This window comes from Capra hircus, chromosome 4 (genome assembly GCF_001704415.2).
Source record: "Capra hircus breed San Clemente chromosome 4, ASM170441v1, whole genome shotgun sequence".
Taxonomy (NCBI): Eukaryota; Metazoa; Chordata; class Mammalia; order Artiodactyla; family Bovidae; genus Capra; species Capra hircus.
The window spans coordinates 33744768-33770543 of record NC_030811.1 but is presented as its reverse complement, the minus strand read 5'-3'; the positions used below and the strand labels follow the sequence as shown (position 1 = coordinate 33770543).

The 25776-nt window shown below is 37.4% G+C and overlaps 1 protein-coding gene across 4 annotated transcripts in view; it reads left to right on the top strand.

Moving 5' to 3' along the window:
- Nucleotides 1–25776, top strand: part of PTPRZ1 (protein tyrosine phosphatase, receptor type Z1) — a 201209-nt gene that overhangs the window by 110317 nt on the left and 65116 nt on the right. For all 4 annotated transcript variants that reach the window (XM_005679397.3, XM_005679396.3, XM_013963415.2 and 1 more), the window contains exons 4-10: nt 980–1131; nt 3635–3730; nt 4518–4584; nt 10321–10478; nt 10623–10773; nt 21993–22177; nt 24212–24338. In XM_005679397.3, the coding sequence (XP_005679454.2) occupies nt 980–1131; nt 3635–3730; nt 4518–4584; nt 10321–10478; nt 10623–10773; nt 21993–22177; nt 24212–24338 (936 nt within the window). The remainder of the gene's footprint in view (nt 1–979; nt 1132–3634; nt 3731–4517; nt 4585–10320; nt 10479–10622; nt 10774–21992; nt 22178–24211; nt 24339–25776) is intronic.

Here is a 25776-nt window from a genome sequence, read left to right as displayed (position 1 = left end):
GTGTAGGATCAAATATTTAATATATGTAAAGTAATGTAATGCTTGTCATGTCATAAGTGATAAATGAATGTTGACCATTATTGTTGTTTGTTGCTACTGTTATTATTCATGAAAATGTATATCTCTGACTAGCTGGTGTCTGCTGGGAAAAAAAAAACAACACAGCCTAGAAATTAATTATATTTTACTCAGAAGTCTTTACACTGCACAGTATGTTGGATTCGGTTCCAAATGCCAAAAGTGGTCTCTGCCTAATGAAACAAAGACTGTTTAAATCTGATTGAGAGACATTGAAATCATGCATTAAACTCTGAAGGGAATCATTAATTCCCAGATGACTCCTAAAATACAGATAGTAGATGGTATCTGCTAGGGATCTCTAGAGTTTAAGATTCTGAGACTTGCCAGCGAGGGTTCAAACATGAGATGGCTAAAACCCCTTCAAAAGGAAAAGGCCTCCTGCCTTCCTTGCCACAGTCTAGGACAGAAATTCTGAAGCTTGATGAAGCCTGGGGTGATGCTTGGAAACATAAGGAGATAGGACAGAAGCAGCAGCAGCTTGATAAGGAATAGAAACAGGAACCTGAGAAGGTTGGAGAAAAGACCTTTCCTTTCCAGTCTTCTGTTCCTTCTCGCTTTAACTGTCCCCTCACCACCATGTGAGGCATTAGCGGAGCAGGGTTTTGGATGCCAAACAAACAAAACATAGGCTACCAAACAGATAGGGTAGGTGAACTACCTGTCTCTTGCTTTAAGTGTTGTGTGGCAGTTAAGATCTTGGATTTATTTTACACTTGTGGCAATAGGATACATTAAGTATATTATGCAGTTACAAAGTTCAGCTTTCAAAATTGTAGCTTACTTTTTAAATTTATCAAATACATTATGTTCTTAATGTACCTTAATAGAAGCAAATTTAAATTTGTAATTTTGATTTTCAAAAACTTAGATGTCAATTTATTGGTTTTTTTTTTTCAAGTGGAAATTAATCTCACTAATGACTACCGTCTCAGTGGAGGGGTTTCAGAAACAGTGTTCAAAGCAAGCAAGATAGCTTTTCACTGGGGAAAATGCAATATGTCATCTGATGGATCAGAACATAGTTTAGAAGGGCAAAAATTTCCACTAGAGGTAAGTCAGTAGTCCCACTAATTACTATTTCATTTTCTAAGTCACTGGGATTTCATTTAACATATAATTTGATTCCTTTGTAATGTACCTTTATGACTTTCACAGTTATATTTTGTTTACTTGGTTAATATCTGCATTTCTCTCTGGACTGAGCTGTATAAGATCTGTAGTTGATTTTCCACTTTCTAGTAATGCTGAGTGTCACGTTATGTTATAGCGATTAGTAAATATTGATGAGTGAATGAATGAATGAAATTCTTCCCATAGCCCATTAGGGAAAAAAGGGGGAAACTTCATCAACGTACTAGAAAATCAAGAAACTTCAAATTAAAGTGATAAAATGTTTCAAATTTAAAATCAGCAAATAAATATAATGCATAGTAATATACAATGAAAAATGTGAACACTTTCACACATGTCTGGAGAAGGTGTAAATTGGTAAGACTTTCTGGGAAGCATTTCACTTGTTCTTATCAATAACTTTAGATGTTTTATTCTCAATACTTACATTTCAGTTTATAGCAATTTAGTCTAAAGAATAATTAAGGACATACTCAAAAATTTGGAGCCAAAGACTTATTTACAATAATAAAAGTTGAAACAAAAGCAAATGATTATATTACAATGGATTATTATAGATCTTGTAAAAATCCTGTTTTAGAATGATTTATTTAACAGAAAAGGTTCATTATAAGATATGAATGCTTTTAAAAAGCAGAAGGTAAAACAGTATATACAGTGTTATTATTCTAAATTTTGTAAAGCAGGAAACTAATTACGGCAGAGAGAGAGTACAGTGTCTAAGTCACGCCGACAAGGCTTGAATATTGGCTTCACATTTAGTTATTGTTATATGACATGACATTGTATGAATTATTTAATTTCCCTAAGCTTCTGTTTCTCGTCTGTGAAATTGACGTAATAGTAGTAACACTTCTCTATAGAGTTATTAGGAGGAGTAAATGAAAGGTTGAATTATTACTATTGTAAAAATAATGGAAGGAAACCAAGAAAACATTAATTGTAATTTTCTCTGGGTGATGGCATTATTACCTTTTCTCCTTTAAAATTCTCATATTTTCTAGGTTGCCTGTGTTAAAGTTGTATTTTTACTTTTATAATTCAAAGCACTTATTGATAATGAAAATAAAATGAGTTAGTTATTTAATAAAGGATTTTAAAAAATAATGTGGTCCTAGTTGGACCCTCTGACTTGAACATACATTTTCCTCTTCTGCTTTCTCATTTGCCAGCTTTAAAATCATTCATGCTTCAGGGTGGCCGAAAGGTTTTGGTGACCATCCAAGACTGGAGACACTGCTTTCTTCTGCTTCACACCCACTATTTCTCTGATCACAGCCCTCACTGCACATTAATCATCTCTGAGGGTTCTGTTCTTACCTTAGTTACATCTCTAAACTACCTGAGTTATCTAATTTCCAAGCCCATGGCACAAGGAACATCAACCTATCAGAGAGTGAAGGCTATCCTAGATGTATGGACTGAAGTAGAAATTAACAAGGTGGCTCAGATAGTAAAGACTCTGCCTGCAGTGTGGGAGACCTGGGTTCAATCCTTGGGTCAGGAAGATCCCTAGAGAAGGAACAGGCTAACCACTCCAGTATTCTTGCCTGGGGAATTTCACAGACAGAGGAGCCTGCTGAATCCGTGGGAGCCCATGGGATCACAGGGTCAGACACGACTGAGCGACTAACACACACATAACCTCACAGCAGGAGGAGAGGCTTGAAATAAGGAATTTAGGACTCCTTTGGTATTTTTTAGGTAGAAGCAGAGATTCGTTGAGGGTTTCACTCTTAGTAGAGCTCAAGACAGTAATATCCAAAACTGGTAACTCAGACCATCAAGTAAGTCATGTCCATTCAAGGAAGGTTGAAACCATATTTGAAAGAATTCCATCAAAATATTTAAAATAGCATCTGATTATTTATTTTATTTGGAAATTCCCTGATAGTCCAGGGAGTAGGACTTTGTACTTTCACTACTAAGGATGAAGGTTCAGTCCTTGGTCGGAGAACTAAGATCCTTCAAACCGCTCAAAGTACAGCCAAAAAAATTAAAGTAAAATAAATTTATTACATTTGAAAATTGCTCAATCTCATAGTGGTAATTTCAGGTCTAGATTTGTCCAACTTCGTATTTTGTTCTTTGTTGAAGGGTAACTGATAGTAAATGTAGCTTTGTATACATGTAATTAATAAAATATTTTGAAATTTTGCAAAATATAGAATTACATCATTTATAAAATGTCTCAACTTGAATGTATTGAAGTGATAAATGATCTGATTATTTTATTGTCTCTTTGCTGAAGTTTTTGTGAAGGCTTTAATGTAATAAAGCCATCAATATTATGTTTTGTCTCTTTGCTGAAGTTTTTGTGAAGGCTTTGTATGTAATAAAGCCATCAATGTTATGTTTTGTCTTTTTGCTGAAGTTTTTGTGAAGTCTGTATGTAATAAAGCCATCAATATTATGTTTACAGATGCAGATTTACTGCTTTGATGCAGACCGATTTTCAAGTTTTGAAGAAGCAATTAAAGGAAAAGGGAAGTTAAGAGCTTTATCCATTTTATTTGAGGTAATCATATGTGTATATATATATATATTCACATAGGGATTTAGCACTAACTTTTCAATCATGGGGAATATCAAAGCACATTTTTTTTAACAAATAGAAGGGCTCACAAGTTTAATGATAACTGGTCATCATTTCAAAGAGAACAACCTCTTGCCTGGTATGTTTTAAAGAGGACTCTTACTCACAGAGTTAGAGAATGAACTTATGGTTACCAGTGGAGGGGTTGGGGGGAAGGGATAGTTAGGGATTTTGGAATGAACATGTACATTCTGTTGTGTTTAAAATGGATAACCAACAAGGACCTGCCGTGTTGCACATGGAACTCTGCTCTATGTAATGTGGCAGCCTGGGTGGGAGGGGAGTTTGGGGGAGAATGGATACATGTATGAGTATGGCTGAGTCCCTTCACTGTTTACCTGAAACTGTCACAACATTGTTAATAGGCTATACACCCATACAAAATAAAAAGGTTTTTGTAGAGGGGCTCTTGTATTCCTTAGTTAGGAATGTCACTTCTAATCTCTATACTTGTGCGCTATGAGATTTGCCCATTTGCAAAGCATCAGTGTGATACAGCACCAACTGTGAATAGTAACATTTTAAATTCTTTTCTTAATTGAAAATTGAAGATATCAGGTGTTTATTTTATTTATTCTTACTTTGCTGTGGAAAAAAGTGTGCCTTTAGAGGACGTTACTTTGGAATACTTAAAATGGAATTCACTGATCTATACATGAATACCTAGTCAAATATTTTATACCATTTTTAGAATGTCATTCTTTCACAGGTTGGAATAGAAGAAAATTTGGACTACAAAGCAATTATAGATGGAGTGGAGAGGGTTAGCCGTTTTGGTAAGCTATCTGGAGAAATCTCTCTTCCAGATTTACTTTGGATTTGTATGAATTTGTAATATTATTAAAATTGCTTGTACCAAGGAATAAGGGAAGATATTTGTAAAGAGGAGAAACCTCTCACATCTGACCCTTGACAATTTATACATTTCTCACTGAAGAACAATTTAATCAGAAATTTTTGTCACAGAAAATCATAAAATGTTAAAGTAGGAAGTTGAAGTTTTCTAATTATTGAAAATAATTTAATCACATTATGCATTTAAGTGTATTTTTTTTACTCTATCTCTGCATGGTTCATCTATAAAAGACTCTAATGTGTGATCTGAAACCAGTTAATTTTAATAAAAATTATATTCTAAAGTGAAAAGGGAATTGTTACTCAAGTTCAGATTATTCCATGGTGGTTTCCTTGGTAAGTCCTTTGCTTTACCAATATAAGATTTTTTGGAAGGCGGATGCTTACATAGAACAAGACACGCTGTGCTTTTATATTGTTCTGCTTCCTTTCTCTTAGATCTTGTCATTTGTCACAGCACATGCTTTTGACAACGTTGGCAGGAAACAGAAAACATTATTTTATTTTTATTAAGCACCCACAAACAGGGTATTAATGTTGTCCTGAGTTATCAATAAAAAGAGGATTATTCCTCTCGGGAAAGCTGCAAAATTTGAAATCAGAAACACAACTCACAACTGATCGTTTTCTTGAAAGCAGAAGTCTGGCCTAGGATTAATTCATCTTTGTCAATTTTATGTGGGAACCTGAATTAACCAATCTTTTCAGAAGTTGGGAATATGTGAGCTCCTACAGTACAGCTTTCATTTTTTTTCTTTGAAAGGTATAGTCAAACACAGCATCAAGCTGTTAGTTATCTCCTTTTATAATCTACCCAGATTATAAAATTTAACACTGAATACCATAAGCCACACTTAAGTTTTCCCCCATTTAGTCAGAAAGTGGAGTCTGTGCAGACGGCAAGAAGGCAACTAGTTTGAAATCCTACACTTAAAATGATGTAAAATGTGAACATGAATGTTCCCAGGCCTTGCACCAGGCTGTGGGGACCACAGAAGTGATGCTAATACTAGTTGTTAGTCCTGATTTGTGTAACTGTGACACTTGGACCACTTAATTGAGGCCTCTTCAGTGTTTCTGGGGGACTGTAGGAGGGTATAGTACGAGTTTAGGAAATCAGTTTGCTCATGTTCTTGGACTAAACTTTCCTTTCTAATATCTACTGTCTGTAAGCCATTAAGGGGGATACTTCATCAGAACCTGTCACATAACACCCTCCCTGGGAATTTGGGTTTCCTAATAGCATCCTGCCTCTGTCCTGGCTCTTAATTCAGAAGCAGAACAAATGGTCCCCTGGGCTGCCTGGGAACACATACTGGTCTGCCCTCTGTTCCCCTCTCTGTCTTCTGTCTCTCTACCAGTGCACCAACTTCTTCCCTCCTTTTTTTTTTAACAAAAAATAAAATGCTCCATGCCTATCAACTCATCTACTTAATATTTCCATATACTTAGCAAGAACAACTAAGCCCATACAATTGGTAAGTGGTAAAGCCAGGATTTAGAACCTGTCTGTCCAAAAAGATTGTTCCAATATATTATAGAGATTTATATTAGTTCTATATTTCCAAACACCTATAAAACACCTGTCAATTTGATTGAAATAGTTGTGAAATGTGATCCGTCCAAACTAAGTAAATTAAGTCCTCCCAGAGTTAAACGTTTCCATTTTGAGAGTTCTTGGATTAAACTTAGTCCTATTTCAGAGTCTAGAAAGTCCCCCAGTGCCCAATAAGCAGAAGGCTTCCCAATATTGGCTGCCCTCCATCGCTGCTGGGAATTTGAAGGTGATGCTGGTCTTTAGAAAGTGACTCAGAAACTGCAGCTAAACTCCCAAATCCTGCCACATATTCTTCATATAACGTGAGTTCCACAAAAACCAACATTTTCCAAACTTCCTTCTGATTATAAAATCTGTCTTATCACAGTGTGAGCTGGTGGCTCAGTTCCTGTATTTTTTCCTAAGAGACAAGCCCATCTTTTCCCTTCCCTCTTTCTTGTGTTCTTTTCTTTCCCTTTCTTCCATCACACCTACTTTATATTAGGCATTGCTCTCACATGGAGTGGTGAGAAATAGGGCATATAGCAATACAAAGATAACAATAGAAAGATAATGCATTAATCTTCCCCAAACAGAGCCCACGCACAGGCACACAATAATTGTTAATTGAAATCTTTCAAGTTGCAAGGAAGAGACACACCCAGGTAACATAGTCAGTGATTCTCAAATGGGAATTCTCATCAGATGACTTGTGTACAAAAGTCATCTGATTAGTCAAGTGATTAGAAAAGCATTCCTAATCACAAAGGGAGCCCAGGAATTTGTATATTGACAAATCCTCACCACCACCATCCTAAGTCTAATTATCCTGGGTGATGAATTGGTTTTAAGTATTAAATGGCTCTTTCCTTGCCCTGGACCTAGAAATGGTCTTTGTCTTTATCTCCCTCTCACTCTCCTCATCTTTCCCCCTCCTGCCATCAGTCTCCCGCAGAAGGAAGATCTGATTGGTTTGTTTATCACTGATTAAGAAAGAAGAGGATGACAGAGTGAATGACTGATCACAAATAGAGCAACACTGGCTCATGTGTGATTCTTGTTTAGCAATAGTGAGGTTATTCAGATGAAGTGCATGTTTTTGCAAGCCACAAGAAACCACTTTAGTCCAGTTTTCTTGTAAGGTGATGTTGCAATTAAAAAATACTACTGTGATTTCAAAGTCTTGTCATGTTGGAAAGAAACTTAGGACATGCAGGTATATAATAAAAAGGTAGAAAGTACTCAACATATTCATAACAGACTAGGTGAGTGGTGTGAGGTTCAGAGGCAGGAAGAATGGATTCCATAGAAATGAGGGAGGGAGGAATCACCGTTTTTTCTGGCTCTTTCGCTTCTTCCTAACTTTGCCTCCCTTTTCTTTCCCGATTTCACAAAAATTATGTACTTCACCATCCCTATTCAAATCTGATTTTCCTTTTCTGGCCTCTGGGTCTCCTGTTGTCAGTTTCATTTCCTACCTAAATTAGCAGGGAGTCAATTTCTGGCTCCTTACTTAATTAGTATTCTCCACCTCCACATTTCCACAGAACATTTGTAAAAGTTTTTCCTTCATCAAAGGAAGAATTGTAGTCCATTGATGATTAAAAAGGAGGCTATTTAATCACAAACGTTCCAGATATCAAAAACATAAATTTGAAAATGTTTTAATATTCACATGTTTGAAATAGTTTCCTTAGTTTCTGAGAACTTGAATCTGAGTCTGAATTCTAAATAATCTTGTCTTGACATTGCAGGAGAGGAAGACATACTTTTAGAAGTTACTAATTAATCCTTTAAACCTAACGTAACCTGAATTTCCTAGTGGATTAAAACTAGATTTAGGTTGTACATATACAGCACTATCAATTCAATCAACAGGTTTTTTACTTCTAAGATTTAGTCTTAACTTCAGGCTGGAAGAAGTTATCTATAATTTTATTAGCACTAGCCCTCTTCCTGAAAAAATTTCTGTATTACAGGAAAATTAATATTCAATAATTTAATTTTTGTGTGTGCTAGTGTGCTCAGTCGTGTCCAGCTCTTTGCAACCTCATGAACTGTAGCCCACCAGACTGCTCTGTCCCTGGAATTTTCCAGGCAAGAATACTAGAGCGGGTTGTCATCTTCATGCTCCAGAGGATCTTCCTGACCCAGGGATCAAACCCAGGTCTCTTGCATCTCCTGCATTAGCAGGCAGATTCTTTACCACTGAGTCACTTGGAAAGCCCAGTGGAAATAATTTTTTTTCCATGAGGTTGTGTCCAGTCTTCATATCGTATAGAACTGTAATATACTGTTAAGGTCATCTGATCCAATTATTTCATTTTAAAAGGAGGAATGTGGGATTCACTAAGACTAAAATCTTGCAAAGCCTTCACTCTACTTGAGCTTTTCAACCCTGGCTGCATGTTTGAATCACCTGGGGATTCTTTTTAAAATATGTAGGCACACCAAGCCTAAAAAAAGTAGATACCTAAGTCCCACTGCTGCAGATGGGGTCTGGGACACTGGTATTTTTTTTTTTAATGCTCCCCAGATAGTTCATATGGTACTACTCTGCACTGTGGCACCTCACTTAGACTAGATGAAATTAGCTTCGAGGACTATTTCTTAATGACCTAAATGTATGAGACAGAAAAGAAGACATGCACTTGGCTGGGAAAGTCAAGAGGATGGGAAAGTAAGTTAGAGACTAGTAAGCATGCGTGTGTGCCCAGCCACTTCGGTCATGTCCGACTCTTTGCGACCCTGGGGACTGCAGCCAGCCAGGCACCTCTATCCATGGTGCTCTCTAGGTAAGAATACTAGAATGGGTTGCCATGCCCTCTTCCAGGGGATCTTCCCCACCCAGGGATCAAACCCACTTCTCCTGCGTCTCTTGCATGGCAGGCAGATTCTTTACCCACTGAGTCACCTGGGAAGCTCCTGGGAAGCATATTGCTGCCCATATGAGTGAGAACTGGTACACAGAGGGCTAAATGGCCAAGGCATTACCTTTGGTAAGAGCCATTTGAAAGATGCAAGATCAAAAATGGGACTTTTCAAGGAGACAGCTATAATTGGGCTGTTTCAAGGTTCCCAGACTTAGGAAAGCTCTACCAATTTTTTGTAGGAATTCGCTATTCTTAATTCAACTTATAAATAAAAAAATAAATATTTTTTATTACATGTATAAAATTTGAAATACATTGCCTATTCTTTGTCTTGCCTTTTTACTCTCTAAATGGTGACTGTTGACAAATAGGCTTTGAGTATCAGGTAGATCATTTTTCCCTCTGTGAATAACACTTTTTGCAAGCTATTTCATAAATCTCAACCTATCCTACGATTATGAAGATAGTTTTCTATGTTTTATTCTAAAAGCTTTATTGTTTGGTCCACATTTAGATCCAGACTCTACTTAGAATTGATTTGTGATTATGGTGTGAAGGAGGGAATAAAGATTCATGGTTTGCATAAGTATATCTGATTGATACATCATGGTTTATTGAAAAGGCCATGTATTTCAACTACGTAATAATTTTTCCTGTTATGAGTCAAATAATCACATATGTGTGGGTCTGGACTCTTTATTCTCTTCCATTGTTCTCTTCGTTCATCTTTGCCTTTTTTTTCCTTTTTCTTACTTTATTGTAAGTAAAAAAAATGTCCTGGTCCTCCAGTTCAGTGTAAGAAATGGTGCTAGAAGATGTCCTTGTCTCATTCTTTATCACTAGGGTAAGACCTTTCAGTAAGTCATCCTAAAATATGATGTTCATTATAGATAATTTTCATCAGAATATGGTTTTGTTTTCCAGAAGTTGGTATTCAATCTTACTGAATGATTTCCCAATATCTATTCATACGGCCATATGATTTCTGAATCTTTCATATGTAAAAATAATCTTTCCAGCATCTTGCCTGTGTAAAGATAGAGCAACTAACACTATGTTGTGATATGTGCAAGAAAATTTAGAATATGTCAGTTTTATCTCCATTTTAGATATGTATCTAAAATGTTCTTAAAATTTAATTTCTGATTAAATACATACCAAAATATATGTCTCAGTTTCATAGTGGCTTTGAACAGCTAAGTTCCAGTGTTAGGATTTCAGCTGAGATGTATATGATTCCTTTGTAGGGAAACAGGCTGCATTGGATCCATTCACATTGCTGAACCTTCTGCCAAACTCAACTGACAAGTATTACACTTACAATGGCTCCCTGACATCTCCTCCCTGCACAGACACCGTTGACTGGATTATTTTTAAAGAGACAGTTAGCATTTCTGAAAGCCAGGTAATCTTGGAAGTTCAAACAAATGGAGTAATTTGAAGCAATTTTAAAAGAAATATTTTCTACGGAATATCTGTTTTAAAGCATTTGCTGATATGCCTTTGAAGCAAGTATGTTAAATTATAAGTTAAATTATCTTCTTTCCAGTTGGCTGTTTTCTGTGAAGTTCTTACAATGCAACAGTCTGGTTATGTCATGTTGATGGACTACTTACAAAATAATTTTCGAGAACAACAATACAAGTTCTCCAGGCAGGTGTTTTCCTCATATACTGGAAAGGAAGAGATTCATGAAGCAGGTGTGTATTGAAATATAATTTTTCTGTAAGTCCTATTAAATTCAGTGTTATAAGAGGTAATTGTGATATCATGGACAATATACGAGACTTTGATTTGGGGAAATATTTTTATTATAGAGTTGTAGCCTTTAGGTAAGCTATTTAGCTTCTCTGAATCTCAGTTGCCATATTTATAAAATGACAATTAAAAATATCTGTCCTCGGGACTTCCCTGGTGGTCCAGCGGTTAAGATTCTTCCCTGCAACATGCCAGGGAGCAGCTACACCCAGGCACAACTAAAGAGTCCATGCCACAAGGAAAGACCCCACATGATGCGACAAAGATCCAGCGTACCATAGTAAGACCCAACACAGCCAGATAAATAATACAGTTGTGAATTATGTGCACACACTATAAAGAAAATCTGCTCCTCCTTCCATGCATAACACCATTTTGCAAGTAAGCAACATTGAGATTCAGGAAGGAAAGTTTTTTCCTAAAACATATAGTAGTAGGTGGCAGCCACCTACACACCTCCAAATTCACTTTATGGCATTTGCTTGTGTTACCAGCTATAAGAAGGGAAAGAATAAGGGTGAGGTGTTCAGAGCTTGGGAAGATTGCTTCTTGTTGAGATAACTTGGGAATCCCCGTGGGAGAAGCACATTTGACCTGAGTCTTAACGTGTGTTGGGGTTTTAAAGAAGTACTCATCTGTGTGTTGGCAGCTCCCAGAGAGGCTAGTGCCTAGTAAGGACAGAAACCCAAGGCACTGAATTATTAATGAATAAAAAGTGAGTCCTTTCCCCAGTTTCCTTCTTTGAAAGAAAAGAAGTTTGTCCTTGTCAAGCCCAGGCGATGGAGAGGAGGCAGAGGGAAAGCCTGTGGAGTGTCCTCTGGGTCTTTTGAAGCTCACACAGCAGTCAGAAGCCTTTCAAAGTGTCCAGAGGACACAATCATTGCATCTACTGACTTGTTCTTTTCAGTTCACTGTGAGGGTGCGCTGGTTCATGAAAGAAAGAGTTGAAGTGGCCTCTGCTTTGGGGACTGAAAACCTTTCTAAGAACATGGTCTTCTTTGATCCCAGTCCCGTAATAAATTTTTGGCTGTGTATAATATTAATTCAATAATTGTCTGCTTTTGAAGATTAGGCATTAAAGCAGCATATTTCTGTTGTTTCAAAGTAATATTTGTGAAAATTGTTTATCCTTTAACCACAACATAAACAAAGTACTACAGTGATGAATTGCTGTGTTTACTGTGACATTGTTTCAAATTAATTGCTCCAAAGTGAGGAAATTTAATTATATTTCTACCAACAATACTAAATACTAAAACCTCCTGTGTGGTAAATAATCCCCAATTGATTAAAAAAAAATAAATAGATCTAACCATCTCCTTTTCTGAAATACAAATGACCAAATAACAAAATATATACAATGTTTTGGCCAGGTGTTAGTCATACTGTATTAGTTGAACTAGTTATTAGTTATATTGTATTAAAACTCTTCAGTGGCTCCCATGGGCTTTCCAGGTGGCTCATTGGTAAAGAATCTGCCTGCCCCAGTGCAGGAGAATCAAGAGACATGGGTTTGATCCCTGGGTCAGGAAGATCCCCTGAAGGAGGAAATGCAACCCACTCCAGTATTCTTGCTTAAAAATTTTCATGGACAGAGTAGCTTGGAGAGCTGCAGTCCATGGGGTCACAAAAAGTCAGACATGACTGAGTGAGCAAGCACAGCACACAAAAGCGGCTCCCACTGCCTTTAGAATAAAATCCAAATTGTTTCTCATTGCCTGGTAGGTCCTGTCTAGTACTTACTGGCCTCAGTGCTTACTCTTCCCCGGCCAGCTTCCTTCCTTTATCCTGAACTCAGTGAGGTCCCTGAAAAGGGCAGACCACACTCTCCCAGGTGGCACCCAGACACGCTTTTTCCTTCCCATGGCGTGTTCTTCCTTGCAGTCTTCCTTCGTTGCCTCCTCCTCATCCTCAAGACTCAAGTACATAAACAGTTGCCTCCACCAAGGAGCCGTGTCTGATCCTCCACCCAGCCCTACCAAGCCTGGCACTGGCCCAGGAAAGGACTGTGCGTTTGTGGAAGTGCTGAGCCCATTCAGTTCAGTTCAGTCGCTCAGTCATGTCCGACTCTTTGTGACCCCATGAATCGCAGCACGTCAGGCCTCGCTGTCCATCACCAACTCCCAGAGTTCACTCAGACTCACGTCCATTGAGTCAGTGACGCCATCCAGCCATCTCATCCTCTGTTGTCCATAGGGTACCAGATAAACGATGCTCTTCTGGAGGTGCACAGTGTGCCAGGAGCTCCTACACTCTGTGCATCCAGACTTCCCAGCAGGTGCTGCGGTATGATATTGTCTGTTTACTTATCTGTCCCCACCACCACCCTCTGAAAGAAGTAACTAAGTCTTTTATCACTTTGCCTCCATTGCTGGGCAAAAGTAAAGCTCTCATTCATCAGCTATTCACAAAATGAAGGAATTGATTTGTGTATAATAAAAATATGGCAGGATATAGCTTGATGGGTGCTTCTTGCATCATTTAATGTGTAAACCCATATGAATGGATTTAATGTAGAATATTGGTTTTTCTTTTTTTTTTTTTTTGAATTTTAAAAAAGTTTTGGCCATGTCACATAGCATGTGGGATCTCATTTCCCTGACCAGGTATCAAACTCGCATCCTCTTCCTTGGAAAACTCAGTGTCTTAACCACTGGACCACCAGGAAAGTCCCCATTTTCACAGTTAAGTGATTATGGCTAAAAGTAATCATAACAAAAGCAGTAATGGCTAACATATATCAAATGAACCAGTGTGTTCAACCAGGCATTAGGCTTGTTTTTCTCATTTTATAGTTTGGGAAGCTGATATTAACTGGTTCACCCAAGTTCACAGAACTGTAAAAGGTTGGAGTGAGTATTTGTACCCTGGTCTTCCCAATTCTGAAGACTTCCAAAGCTCTCTCCACTATGCTTTATATTTATAAGGGAACATAATTTATCCTTGCATAACTTTATAGTAAAAACTGATGACTTTAATAACAAAAGTTTTTTAAAAACTTAGTATTGGCTTTTTTCAAAAACTAAAACTATGATTGAATTCTTGCAATGAGTATTTGTATTCAACAAGCACTTAATTCCCATGTGCATATTCCTATGATTTTTTTTTTCCTTAATGATACAGTATTGCCCTTTTACTTTCTTGAACTGAATTTGAAAATAAGAATTGAGGGTTGCATTTATGTTCAGGATTTAATCTTTATTAAATTTAATCTGAAAGTATGTTTTTATTACATGAACATTGTAAAAAAGGAAAAAATAGATAAGCACACAGAAGAAAATAAAAATCCCCTATAATGTTATTACCCAGAGATAACAGCTATGAGAATTTTGGGGAATATCTTTCTAGCCTTTCTCTTAAGTTAAAAATATATTATTATGTCTCACAAAAATGAGGCTGTGTCATACTTCTCTGTTTTTTTATTTTGCATTACTGAATGATATAAATGTATCATTAATACCATTCTTAATTTTATGTATAGTATCATCATAGCAATTTATTAAATTTGTCACCCAGCTTGGGACTTTCAGATTATACGTATTTATTTTGCTATTTTAAATATATAATGTCCTCATTTTGAGCAAGAGAGAAGGAAAACGTGTCATGAAAATTGTTAAAATCCTACAATTGGTAAATGCATGGTAGAAAAATATATTTTGCAAAATACATCACAAGTAATTGCAAAAGCCATGTGAGGTCTGCATATCCATGTAAACTTCTTGAGGGGAGAGATCAAGCCTTATTTGTTTTTTTATTTCATTGGAAAACTCAGTAAACATTTGTGAATGAATGAGTATTTTACCTTTTGCATTTTTACATAGCATTGCTGTTTATTAAAAGGCATGCACTTTGGGTATCATGGAATGGGTGCTGGCTCTTCTAAGAATCACAGAATTTAGTAGAACCATTTGATCTTGAAGGAATTAGTAAAGATTGTCTTTTAGTTAATGAGAAATATATGTCAGTAACCACGCAAACAGGAGGTGATGTCCAGCTTTGTCCCCTGCCTTCCTGGAACCAATACCTGCCCGCTGCCCTCTCCTCCCACTAGCAAGACTCTCCCCCTAGAAGCCGGGGCATCCTGAAGTACAGTGGGAAGGAGCTGGGGCTTTAAAGCCCAGTCAACTTTTGGTTTCAAACCCCAGTGCAAATACTTAGTTACATAAATATGGTCTAGTTATTTAATTTTTTTAAGCCTCATTCTCTTCACTGATAAAATGAGTTTAAAATGCCCACCTTGGGATTCCCTGGCTGTGCTGTGATTAAGACTTCATGCTTCCACTGCAGGGGGCACGAGTGCAGTAGCTGGTCAAGGAGCTAAAATCCTGCAGGCCACAAGACATGGCCAAAATACATATATATTTTTTAATTTTTTAAAATGGCCACCTTGTAGGGTTGTTGTGAGGTTTAAATAAGTTAAAGTTTGCAAGGCAGTCCAGTCCCTTGAACATAATATATTCCAGATCTGTAGCTTCTGTTAATACAGTGTGTGTGTGTGTGTATGTGTGTGTGTGTATGTGTGTGTGTGTATACTATTGTATACGCCAGATGTGTAGCTTCTATTAATAGTGTTGTGTGTGTGTATACTATTGTATACTCCAGATTTATAGCTTCTATTAATACAGTGTGTGTGTGTTTGTGTATGTACTCTTGTATATGTGTGTGTGCGTGCAGCTGTATATTTGTATATAGAGGCGGAGGGCAAGCTATCACAAGTATAGGGTGCTACCCAAGTTTTCTATGTTTAAGGTTTTTATTTGTTAAGTAGAGTTATAAATGCACTTTAAATCTCATTTGCTAGCATTGTAATACACATAATGCAAACTGTAAAAAAACTATAAAATATGAAATGATTTTCAAGGAAGGGTAGCATGAAAAGTGTGTCTTCATAGCTTAATGTTGTATTTGAGCTATGAGAAATTTTCTGTAATTTCCTGAGAAAATGTCATGATGAATTATGCATCAGGAGACCCACCTTCCTGAGAAGGTCAGTAGTTGTAAATAGCATTCATTAAGGTCACATGTACATTAACTGTGCTCTAACTATATAGAGAAAAGTACAGGGAGATTATTTACTTCTTGGAAGATTGTATGTTATGAATTGAATGGTTGGCAAAGTTACTGTGTATTCCTAGAGAAGACTGACTGATTGAGGTACAATTTGAAAGATTTTTTTTTTTTTTGGTTGCTTATCTAAAGGGAATGGCATGTAATCATTGAAAAGTACAAAGCAATAACAGATCATTTTTAGTTATTATCTTTAGCATTTGTGGCAATCTTTACATTAGTTTTGTTAACATCTGCTACTCCCTGAGGGGAGATCACAACCTTAATATCGATTGTCTTCTGAGTCCGTCACTCTTCAGGTTCTTCTCACAGTAGTCATTACATTACCTGTCTCAATAATTTTTAAAATGAGGCTCATAAACCCCAAGCAAGAAGGTGGTGGATTTACTAGTGTGCATTCATGGAAGTACTTTGCCAGGGGCTGTGTCCACCTGTACCAAACCTCAAAGACAATGGGAAATAGTGGGTAAAAACCTAGTGACATTTTCTCTGCCACTCCCTCAAAATCATCACCCCATCTTTTCACCTCCCTCTTCATTTTTATTCATGATCCATGGAGCTAAGACTGCACCTTCTCCCCCAGGGCATGTGTCCCTTTCCCAAGGGGGCATGTAGAGCAGCAGGGACAGAAGGGACCGTCTGTCTCCCCTGGACCATCTGCACCAGCTTAATGATGAGCTCATCACGAGACTTGCCACAGTGAAAGTTGTCATGTTCTCCTCCTTTGTGCTTTTCTTCACTTACTTCCTTTTCTTTTCCTACCTTTTTTTCTTGTTTCCTCGTGACACTCCGTGCCTTGCCTATTAATCTTCTGGGACTTGCAAGACGTGGACATTCCTGTGTAGGAGGTGTTCACTCTTCATATCCATTCATTTAAGTAATGAGAAGGTGGAGGACTTTGTGAGCTATGTTTGTGAAGTTTTTACAATTTCTAGTGGGTAAAAACCTATACTTTTGAAAAGCACAACCTAATTTGGCTAAATGACAGACATTTTTTTTTACAGTTTATTTTGCATTCCTCTGTAAATGGCATCTAGGATTTGGAAACTAAAAGCACCCATTACATTTAATGGCTTACTAAATTTAAGGGTGAGACGCTCTCCTAGAAATGAGTTTCCTGAAGGCAAAGATGGTACCTCCTTTATTTGTATGTCCAAGAGTGCCTAGAGCCAAGCAGATGAGAAGTGAATGTTAAAAACAAGTTTTTAATTAAGAACCTCTCATTCTTTATATGTGAGGATCCTTTGCACTTGTGCTGACTGCTCAGTCATGTCCAGCTCTTTGAGGCCCCATGGACTGTAGCCCGCCAGCCTCCTCTGTCCACTGAGTTTTCCAGGCAAGAATATTGGAGTGGGTTGTCATGCCCTCCTCCAGGAGATGGTCTGGACCCTGGAATTGAACCCACATCTCTTGTGTCTCCTGTATGGGCAGGCAGATTCTTTATTGCTAGTGCCATCTGGGTTGCACTTATACTAAAGTATTGCTTGTATTCTGTGCAACTTGACAAGGACCCCAGCTTTGTCACAGCTTGGCTCATAGCCTTGAGCTTGCAGGAACCAGATTCTCCTTGGTCAGTGTTCCTTAAAGAATCAGTGACTATGATACAAGTCACATGTAGCTCGTAGAAAGGAATCAGGGCATGTGATTCTCTCCTAAAGAAGGAAATGGAACCTCAACATAGTTCTGGTAGTAGGTTTATTTGCTCAGTCATGTCTGACTTTTGTGACCCCACGGACTGTAGCCCACCAGGATCCTCTGTCCATGGGATTCTCCAGGCAATACTGGAGTAGGTTGCCATTTCCTTCTCCACAACATAGTACTGAGCTCCCTATAATCAATGAAATTATATTTTGTTACTATCTTATTATGTAGCTTGTAACTGGTGTCAGTACATGTTGATCTGGAAAGCCTTTCTTGATTTTTCAATCTAGAAATATGCTTTATAAAATGTATGCCCTTCTAATAAGATAAACTAATTTTAATATGAAGAACAAGGGAAGCTTGGAAAAATTAGTGATAATTAATAACTTACTCTGTAGTCAGTTTTATGTTTGAAACATTACCCAGTTTTATGTCTGAACAGCAAGTGGTGAATTAGCAAGATTGTTATTTAGGAGATAGGTAGGATGTCCTACCTTAGAAAAGTTACCCATTGGCAAGGTCATAGACTATATATAGAAGTACTAGTCTTTCTCTTGAATACATTCTAAAGTATATAGTTTTTTCTAGAAAATTCTGTATTTCAGCATCTAAAAGATAAGCTTCAGCTATAGCTTATAATGTGTTACTAAGCTATGATTATCAATAAACAAAAGGAGCGTTTAAAAATAAGCTTTTAATTGCAATATACATTTGAACTATTAAATTCAGTTCACTTCAGTTCAGTCGCTCAGTTGTGTTTGACTCTTTGCGACCCCATAAATTGCAGCACACCAACTCCCGAAGTTCACTCAAACTCATGTCCATTGAGTCGGTAATGCCATCCAGCCATCTCATCCTCTGTGGTCCCTTTCTCCTCCTGCCCCCAATCCCTCCCAGCATCAGAGTCTTTTCCAATGAGTCAACTCTTCGCATGAGGTGGCCAGAGTACTGGAGTTTCAGCTTCAGCATCAGTCCTTCCAAAGAAATCCCAGGGCTGATCTCCTTCAGAATGGACTGGTTGGATCTCGTTGCAGTCCAAGGGACTTTCAAGAGTCTTCTCCAACACCACAGTTCAAAAGCGTCAATTCTTCGGCACTCAGCCTTCTTCACAGTCCAACTCTCACATCCATACATGACCACAGGAAAAACCATAGCCTTGACTAGATGGACCTTTGTTAGCAAAGTAATGTCTCTGCTTTTGAATATGCTATTTAGGTTGGTCATAATTTTCCTCCCAAAGAAAGTTTTAATTTCATGGCTGCAATCACCATCTACAGTGATTTTGGAGGCCGCCAAAATAAAATCTGACACTGTTTCCACTATTTCCCCATCTATTTGCCATGAAGTGATGGGACCAGATGCCATGATCTTCGTTTTCTGAATGTTGAGCTTTAAGCCAACTTTTTCACTCTCCTCTTTCACTTTCAACAAGAGGCTTTTAAGTTCCTCTTCACTTTCTGCCATAAGGGTGGTGTCATCGGCATATCTGAGGTTATTGATATTTCTCCCGGCAATCTTGATTCCAGCTTGTGCTTCATCCAGTCCAGCGTTTCTCATGATGTACTCTGCATATAAGTTAAATAAGCAGTGTGACAATATACAGCCTTGACATACTGCTTTTCCTATTTGGAACCAGTCTGTTGTTACTAACAAGCTTTTACAGATATATAAAGAAGTAAGTAAATGAATTAAATCCTGGTGGCAAAGAAATGTGAATTTCTTTTTAAGAGTCCTATTTTATATTAATACTGATTCTTAGAATTTGAAATACCTGCTGATTTCTAATACTAAGGGGAGATAAACACAGACACCTGATCAAAATTCCTTGCACTATTGAGGAAGCAGTCCTTTGTGTATTTTGAAGTCAGTAATTTTGTATTTTTCTCCAACTTTTATGTTTTGTGTGCGTGCATAAAACTTCCATGCATTTTATGATAGTTTCATCTTTGAGGAAAAGAGAGTTCACTTTAAATCATTCTCACTCTATGCAAAGTGGAGTTGACTTTTGAACAAAATCCACAAATGATATTGTCCAAAATCACTTTCAGCCTTTTAAAAACAGACATGAGGTTCATCAGAAGCAGACCAAGACAATCTTTGTGTCTCTAATGGTAAGTTACGTGACCGCCTCACTTTTGAGATGATGTGATGCTCTTCTGCCATCTGGTGGACGTTTGTAGAAGTGTCACTAGATAGAGGAATGATGATGCAGTCTAGACCTAAATAGGAACACATTTTCTTATTCTGAATTCATGTTTTTTGATAATGAAAGAATTGTTCTCTTATTTCCAAAGGAACACTGCACCCTATATCCTTGATAAACAAATAACACTATAATTTTAACAGTGAAAAGTTCTGTCTCTAACTCATATAAAGTTATTCCTCTATTGATTTAAAGCATATATGTGTATATGTATTTATATTGCTCTGACTCACTGGTATACCACTGTTAGCGTAGCATACATATGCTAAAATGTCTGTTATTGAATACTGTATATAAAATGTTTCCATTTATAAGGTCAGTTGGTAGTTTTAGGTGTCCTCCTGTGTTCATGGGGAAAACTACAGCCCAGTAAAGACAAAAAAAGGCTTTTTGGTCACATTCTCAGGGTGCTGCTTGCATGAGTCCTAGAAATAGTTTTGGTAGTGGTGATGATTGGTTGATTTCAATGGACTGCGTGGTCTCATGTGGTGACTTTGTAACTTTAGGGATACCTTTAAAGCAAAGCCTGGATTCTGTGAGCATAGTGATTACTGTTTGACCTTGGAGACCTTTCCTCCCTCTCTTGCCCCACTCTCTCCAGCCTGGAAGATATTATATTTATTACTGTGCTTCATTAGCATGATATCATGCATTTTTAAATTTTTTTCTTCACAACTAGTTCAGAGGATCACATTATGAATGTATTTCAGAAAGTATCAGAGTGCTCTTTCTGATGGGACTGCATTTTTGCCCTGAGTTCCAGCACGGGCTTCAGTTCATTTTAAGAAGTCTCCAAACGAGTTTCAAAATATTTTTTCAGCTGAGACAGACATATCTTATAATTCTCTGAAATTAATTGCTTAATCCATTTATGAGGCCAAAGTGGGATTTTTTTTGTCAGCAAAATTATTGAAATAATAGTCTCAGTTGTTCTCCTATGGTTTTCTGTGATAGGGAATTTTTAATGATTTCAAAGATTTACAAACAAGACATCTTTTAGTTTTGAAATTCTCCTCATATGAGCTAAGCATATTTGTCAGGTGCCAAATAAGAATAATAAAAACACCATACACTTGAAGATATCCTTTGTTTATTTCTGAAAATGAATTTGTATTCCCCATACATTCAAGACAGTTTTCTATGCAATATAGAAATTAAAAAAAAAAAAAACCCTCTGGTTATTATGCTTATGATCTACTCGCAGAATAAAGATCAGCTTTCCAGGTGGTGCTAGTGGTAAAAAAAAAACCTGCCTGCCAATGCAGGAATCATAAGAGATGTGCGTTCAATACCTGGGTCGGGAAGATCCCCTGGAGAAGGGCATGGCGACCCACTCCAGTATTCTTGCCTGGAGAATCCCATGGACAGAGGAGCCTAGCAGGCTACAGTCATAGGGTCACAAGGAGTTGGACACAACTGAAGCAACTTAGCATGCACACACAGAGGAGCAAAGACTTGTTCAGAAAAGAAAAATATAAGAGAGCATACAATTAATGCAATAATTGTGGTAAAACAAGACAGACAATTGAAAATGACAGATACCAATCCGGCAGAGGTCAGAGTGTGCTTAACAGAAAATACTGCACTTGGTGAAGACATTCTTTGAAGGTCAGACTTGAACAGAGGTAGGAGATGTTGATTGAAAAAAAATGCACAAGCTGAAAGTCGAGAGTTATGGATTATTTGGTGAACATTCTGAGGACTTCAACCCTGGGAGACAGGACTCTCAGATCACATTGAGGGGCTGTTCTAAAGAAGCAAGGGGGGAATCAGGATATGTAGGAGTTTTTGCATCAAAGACTACATAGTAGGAACACCAAAAGATTACTGTTAATTAGAGAAAACCAGAACTCTCAAGGAAGTTAGCACTTTTCTGTGTATGTGAAAGTTCAAGAGTCTGGTCTCACTGAAATTGCTCCTTGGGTATAGGCCTCAGCTACCTGGGACCAGTTTCCTGTGTTTTCTCATCCTGAGTTTCCTCAGGGTACACCATTAGGGAGGCTCTAATGTGATGGCTTGATGGTTGTAACATCCTTTGTTTACTAGGAAGGCAATCTTTTTCATTCACAGTGGGGAATGGAGAAGTATTTCAGATACAGGAAATGGCGTGAACAAAAGAGCCACAGTGGGAAGTGTAACTTTTCAACCTCTATGAAAATACAACAAAAATGTTCATAGAATATGTTTCACTTGTTAAGATTCTAGAGGGTGACAGTTGTGTCAATAACTGTACTTTTTTTTCCTCTGAAGTTTGTAGTTCAGAACCAGAAAATGTTCAAGCTGACCCAGAGAATTATACTAGCCTTCTTGTTACGTGGGAGAGACCTCGAGTAGTTTATGATACCATGATCGAGAAGTTTGCCGTTCTGTACCAGCAGTTGGAGGGAGAAGACCAAACCAAGCATGAGTTTTTGACAGATGGCTATCAAGATTTGGTAACTATAAGATCAATTGTCTCATGTATTGATAGCATTGTAGTCATTGTGGTTTGATATCTAGGATAAGAACTTACAAATGATTGTATACTGTTGCCTTTGATGACTTTAGGCTTTGTATGAGCTCTCTAGCGGGGAGATAGGGATACAGAAGCTATATTTAATTATTCAAAATTTACAGTGATTAATACTAGTGACGTGAAAATGTAGTCGCTCAGTCATGTCTGACTTTTTGCGAATCCATGGACTATAGCCTGCCAGACTCCTCTGTCCATGGAATTCTCCAGGCAAGAATACTGGAGTGGGTAGCCATTCCCTTCTCCAGGGAATCTGCTCAACCCAAAGATCGAATGTACATCTCCTGCATTGCAGGCAGATTATTTACCATCCAAGCCACCAGGCAAGCCCTAGGTTCTTACTACTATTTTTAATTACATGGAGACTACAACTTCGCCAGTAATAACTTTCAGAAGACTTAGAGCTAGATATCATCCAGTATAGCCTTTCTTTACAAAGAAAAGGACTCAAAGAACAGTCAAATACTTTGTACTTTCACAGTTGAATGTGAGGGTTGGACCATAAAGAAGGCTGAGTGCCAAAGAATTAATGCTTCCAAATTGTGGTGCTGGAAAAGGCTCTTGAGAGCCTCTTGGACAGCAAGGAGATCAAACCAATCAATCATCAGGAAATCAATCTTGAATATTCATTGGAAGGACTGCTGCTGAAGCTGAAACTCCAATACTTTGGCCACCTGTTCTGAAGAGCCAACTCATTGGAAAAGACCCTGATGCTGGGAAAGATTGAGGGCAGGAGGAGAAGGGGACGACAGAGGATGAGATGGTTGGATAGTATCACTGACTCCATGGACATGAGTTTGAGCAAGCCCTAGGAGATAGTGAAGGATAGGGAAGCCTGCTGTGCTGCAGTCCATGGGGTCGCAGAGTTGGACACGACTTAGCGACAGAACGACAACTTCCAGTTAGGGAAGGAATTGGGTCTAGAATATTCAGTGCTGTGATACAGCTGTCTGTTGTTTCCTCATCATACTGTATCAGCACAAGGGAAATAGAGTAGAAAATAGTGTAGGTCTTGAAAGTCCTTTTCTTTGATTCAAATTCCCAAGTAACAAATGTGAAGTCAATTGAGACAGAACTTTTGGGACACGAGGCAGGTAATCCTTGGGAAATGATGCATGTCTTCTTCCTCTCCACCCATGACAAGAATTAAAGAAAATAAAGTACAGATTCTGAGCATCTCAGTATTAACTTTTCCTTGGCACTTGTGGTATAATTGAAAAAATCCCAACTGGGTGTGGCTTAGGGAAGCCCCCAGTGCAGGTGCAAGACACTAAACTCTGAATACAGACAGCAGGAGTCCCTTAAGCCCTAGGAACCTGCATCTAAACAAAAACTGGTGTGGAATATCATATAAACAAAATGAGGAGATTTGTAACAACTTTTTAATTTAGATGTCTAGAACAAACACTGTGAATTGAGGAATTTGTAAGTGGAATTTATGAGAATATACTATTTTTCATTTCAGCCATGGGGTCGCACAGAGTCAGACATGACTGAAGCGACTTAGTAGTAGTAGTAGTAGTAATGATGTGAAGAAGGTAATAATTCTATTATTGTCTGGTTTACATATTGTTAGGAAAAAGAAAGAAATTAGTTTTTCACATTTTGCTTCTTATAAATGCTACATGCTTGTCTAAAATAGTAATCTACACTTTTGGCTACTCATTTATGAATTTCATGAGTTTGAGTTAAAAAATGAAATTTTCAGAAACTAAATCTGATTTTTACAGAGCAAAAAATAAGTAAATAAATAAAGGCATAGTTTACCAGTATCTTCCTAACTCACAAATATCATAAGCTCAGCCTGATAACATTGTGTAAAATTTTTTCTTAGGTTAATAAAATACAAAATTTTTTATTGACAAATGAGAAAATGTTTTCTAAAAAGAGCTGTCTAGTATGTTAACACTCCTCTGAGAATGACAAATTTGTATAGTTATTGCCATCTTTCTTTTAGGGTGCTATTCTTAATAATTTACTACCCAATATGAGTTATGTTCTTCAAATAGTAGCCATATGCACTAATGGCTTATATGGAAAATACAGTGACCAGCTGATTGTGGACATGCCTTCCGATGACCCTGGTAAGTGCCCCCCTGATACACCTTATTAAATAAAGGAGGCTAGTTTAATTTCTGAATGCATTGGTGCTTTCTCTCTGACTTTATGTTCTTTGTCCAAAAGGCAAAGTGATTTCTTTTTTAGTCTGAATTATCAGGTAACTTTGTAAAGCACAGAGCTCCTTTTTCATTTTCATTCAGCAGATATGGTATAGCACAATAAGTGAATTTATTCTTAATACTGAAGTTTTCTGTTTGTGAAATAAGAACTGCCAGACCTATTGTAGTGTCTATAGTGGTCGTCAAATGAAAATAGCTAAGAAAATATAAAGACTTTGATTTTGAATAATGAAAAGTTTGTTTCATTTGTGTTTATTTCTTCCCTCTTTCAGCCCCCAAAGTATTTAGTAAGTATGTACATGATTCAAGGATCATGTGAGGTACTTTGAAATACCTATACAAAGCTTCTCAGAAGTTTATCTTAGATATTTTCATCTATCTTTTATAAATTGGTGGTGAGGGGGATCTTTCTTCTTAGGTTTGCCAGTTTTATTCTGTAAAAACAAGCAAAAAAGTTGTTTCTAATTGTATTTTATTTGCATGCATCTTCTCTAAGTGTTACAGGAAAATCTTTGATCTCAAACCATATGCAATAATTGAAGAAAGTGCTGCCTATCATAATTGGACAATTTACAAGTGTACATAACTAAAGTCTTTCTTTCGTTAGTATAAGCAATTTTAAAGTAATAAATGGAATTCTATAGTACATATACATGTATATGCATATATACATACATACATATCATGCATATGCATGCTCATAAATGTATACAAACACACACACGTACATTAATGTAAATAATCTTTGGTCATCCCTTTTATGAGGCTACTCTCTGAAATTTTCACAGGTTTTTAATAGCAGTGGTTACAAGTAATATTAAGTGGAGCATGTTTTATATTTATGTATAGAAGGAAAATTGATGTTTGTTGATTTTCCTTTGTGGTCTGTGTGCCATAGCAGGGTTTTAATCTATTATAAGCTCATTCATAACATTATAGTTCTTAACTAGTTGAGTATTTAAGTTAAAGAATTTAACAGAACATTAGATGTTCGATTCTGGATCCTTCCAAGCCACAGGCCATAAAACTTGCCAAAGTATTTCCCAACTTAGAACGTTTACAGCTAATGAATATTACTGCTCTCATGATGGGCTTCCCTGGTGGTTCAGATGGTAAAAAAATCCACCTGCAATGCAGAAGACCTGGGTTCAATCCCTGGGTTAGGAAGATCCGCTGGAGGAGGGCATGGTAACCCACTCTAGCATTCTTGCCTGGAGAGTCCCCGTGGACAGAACAGCCTGGTGGACTACCGTCCATGGGGTTGCAAAGAGTCAGACATGACTGAGCAACTAAGCACAGGACAACACTCTCATAATGGCAGTATCATTATTTAAAAATAATA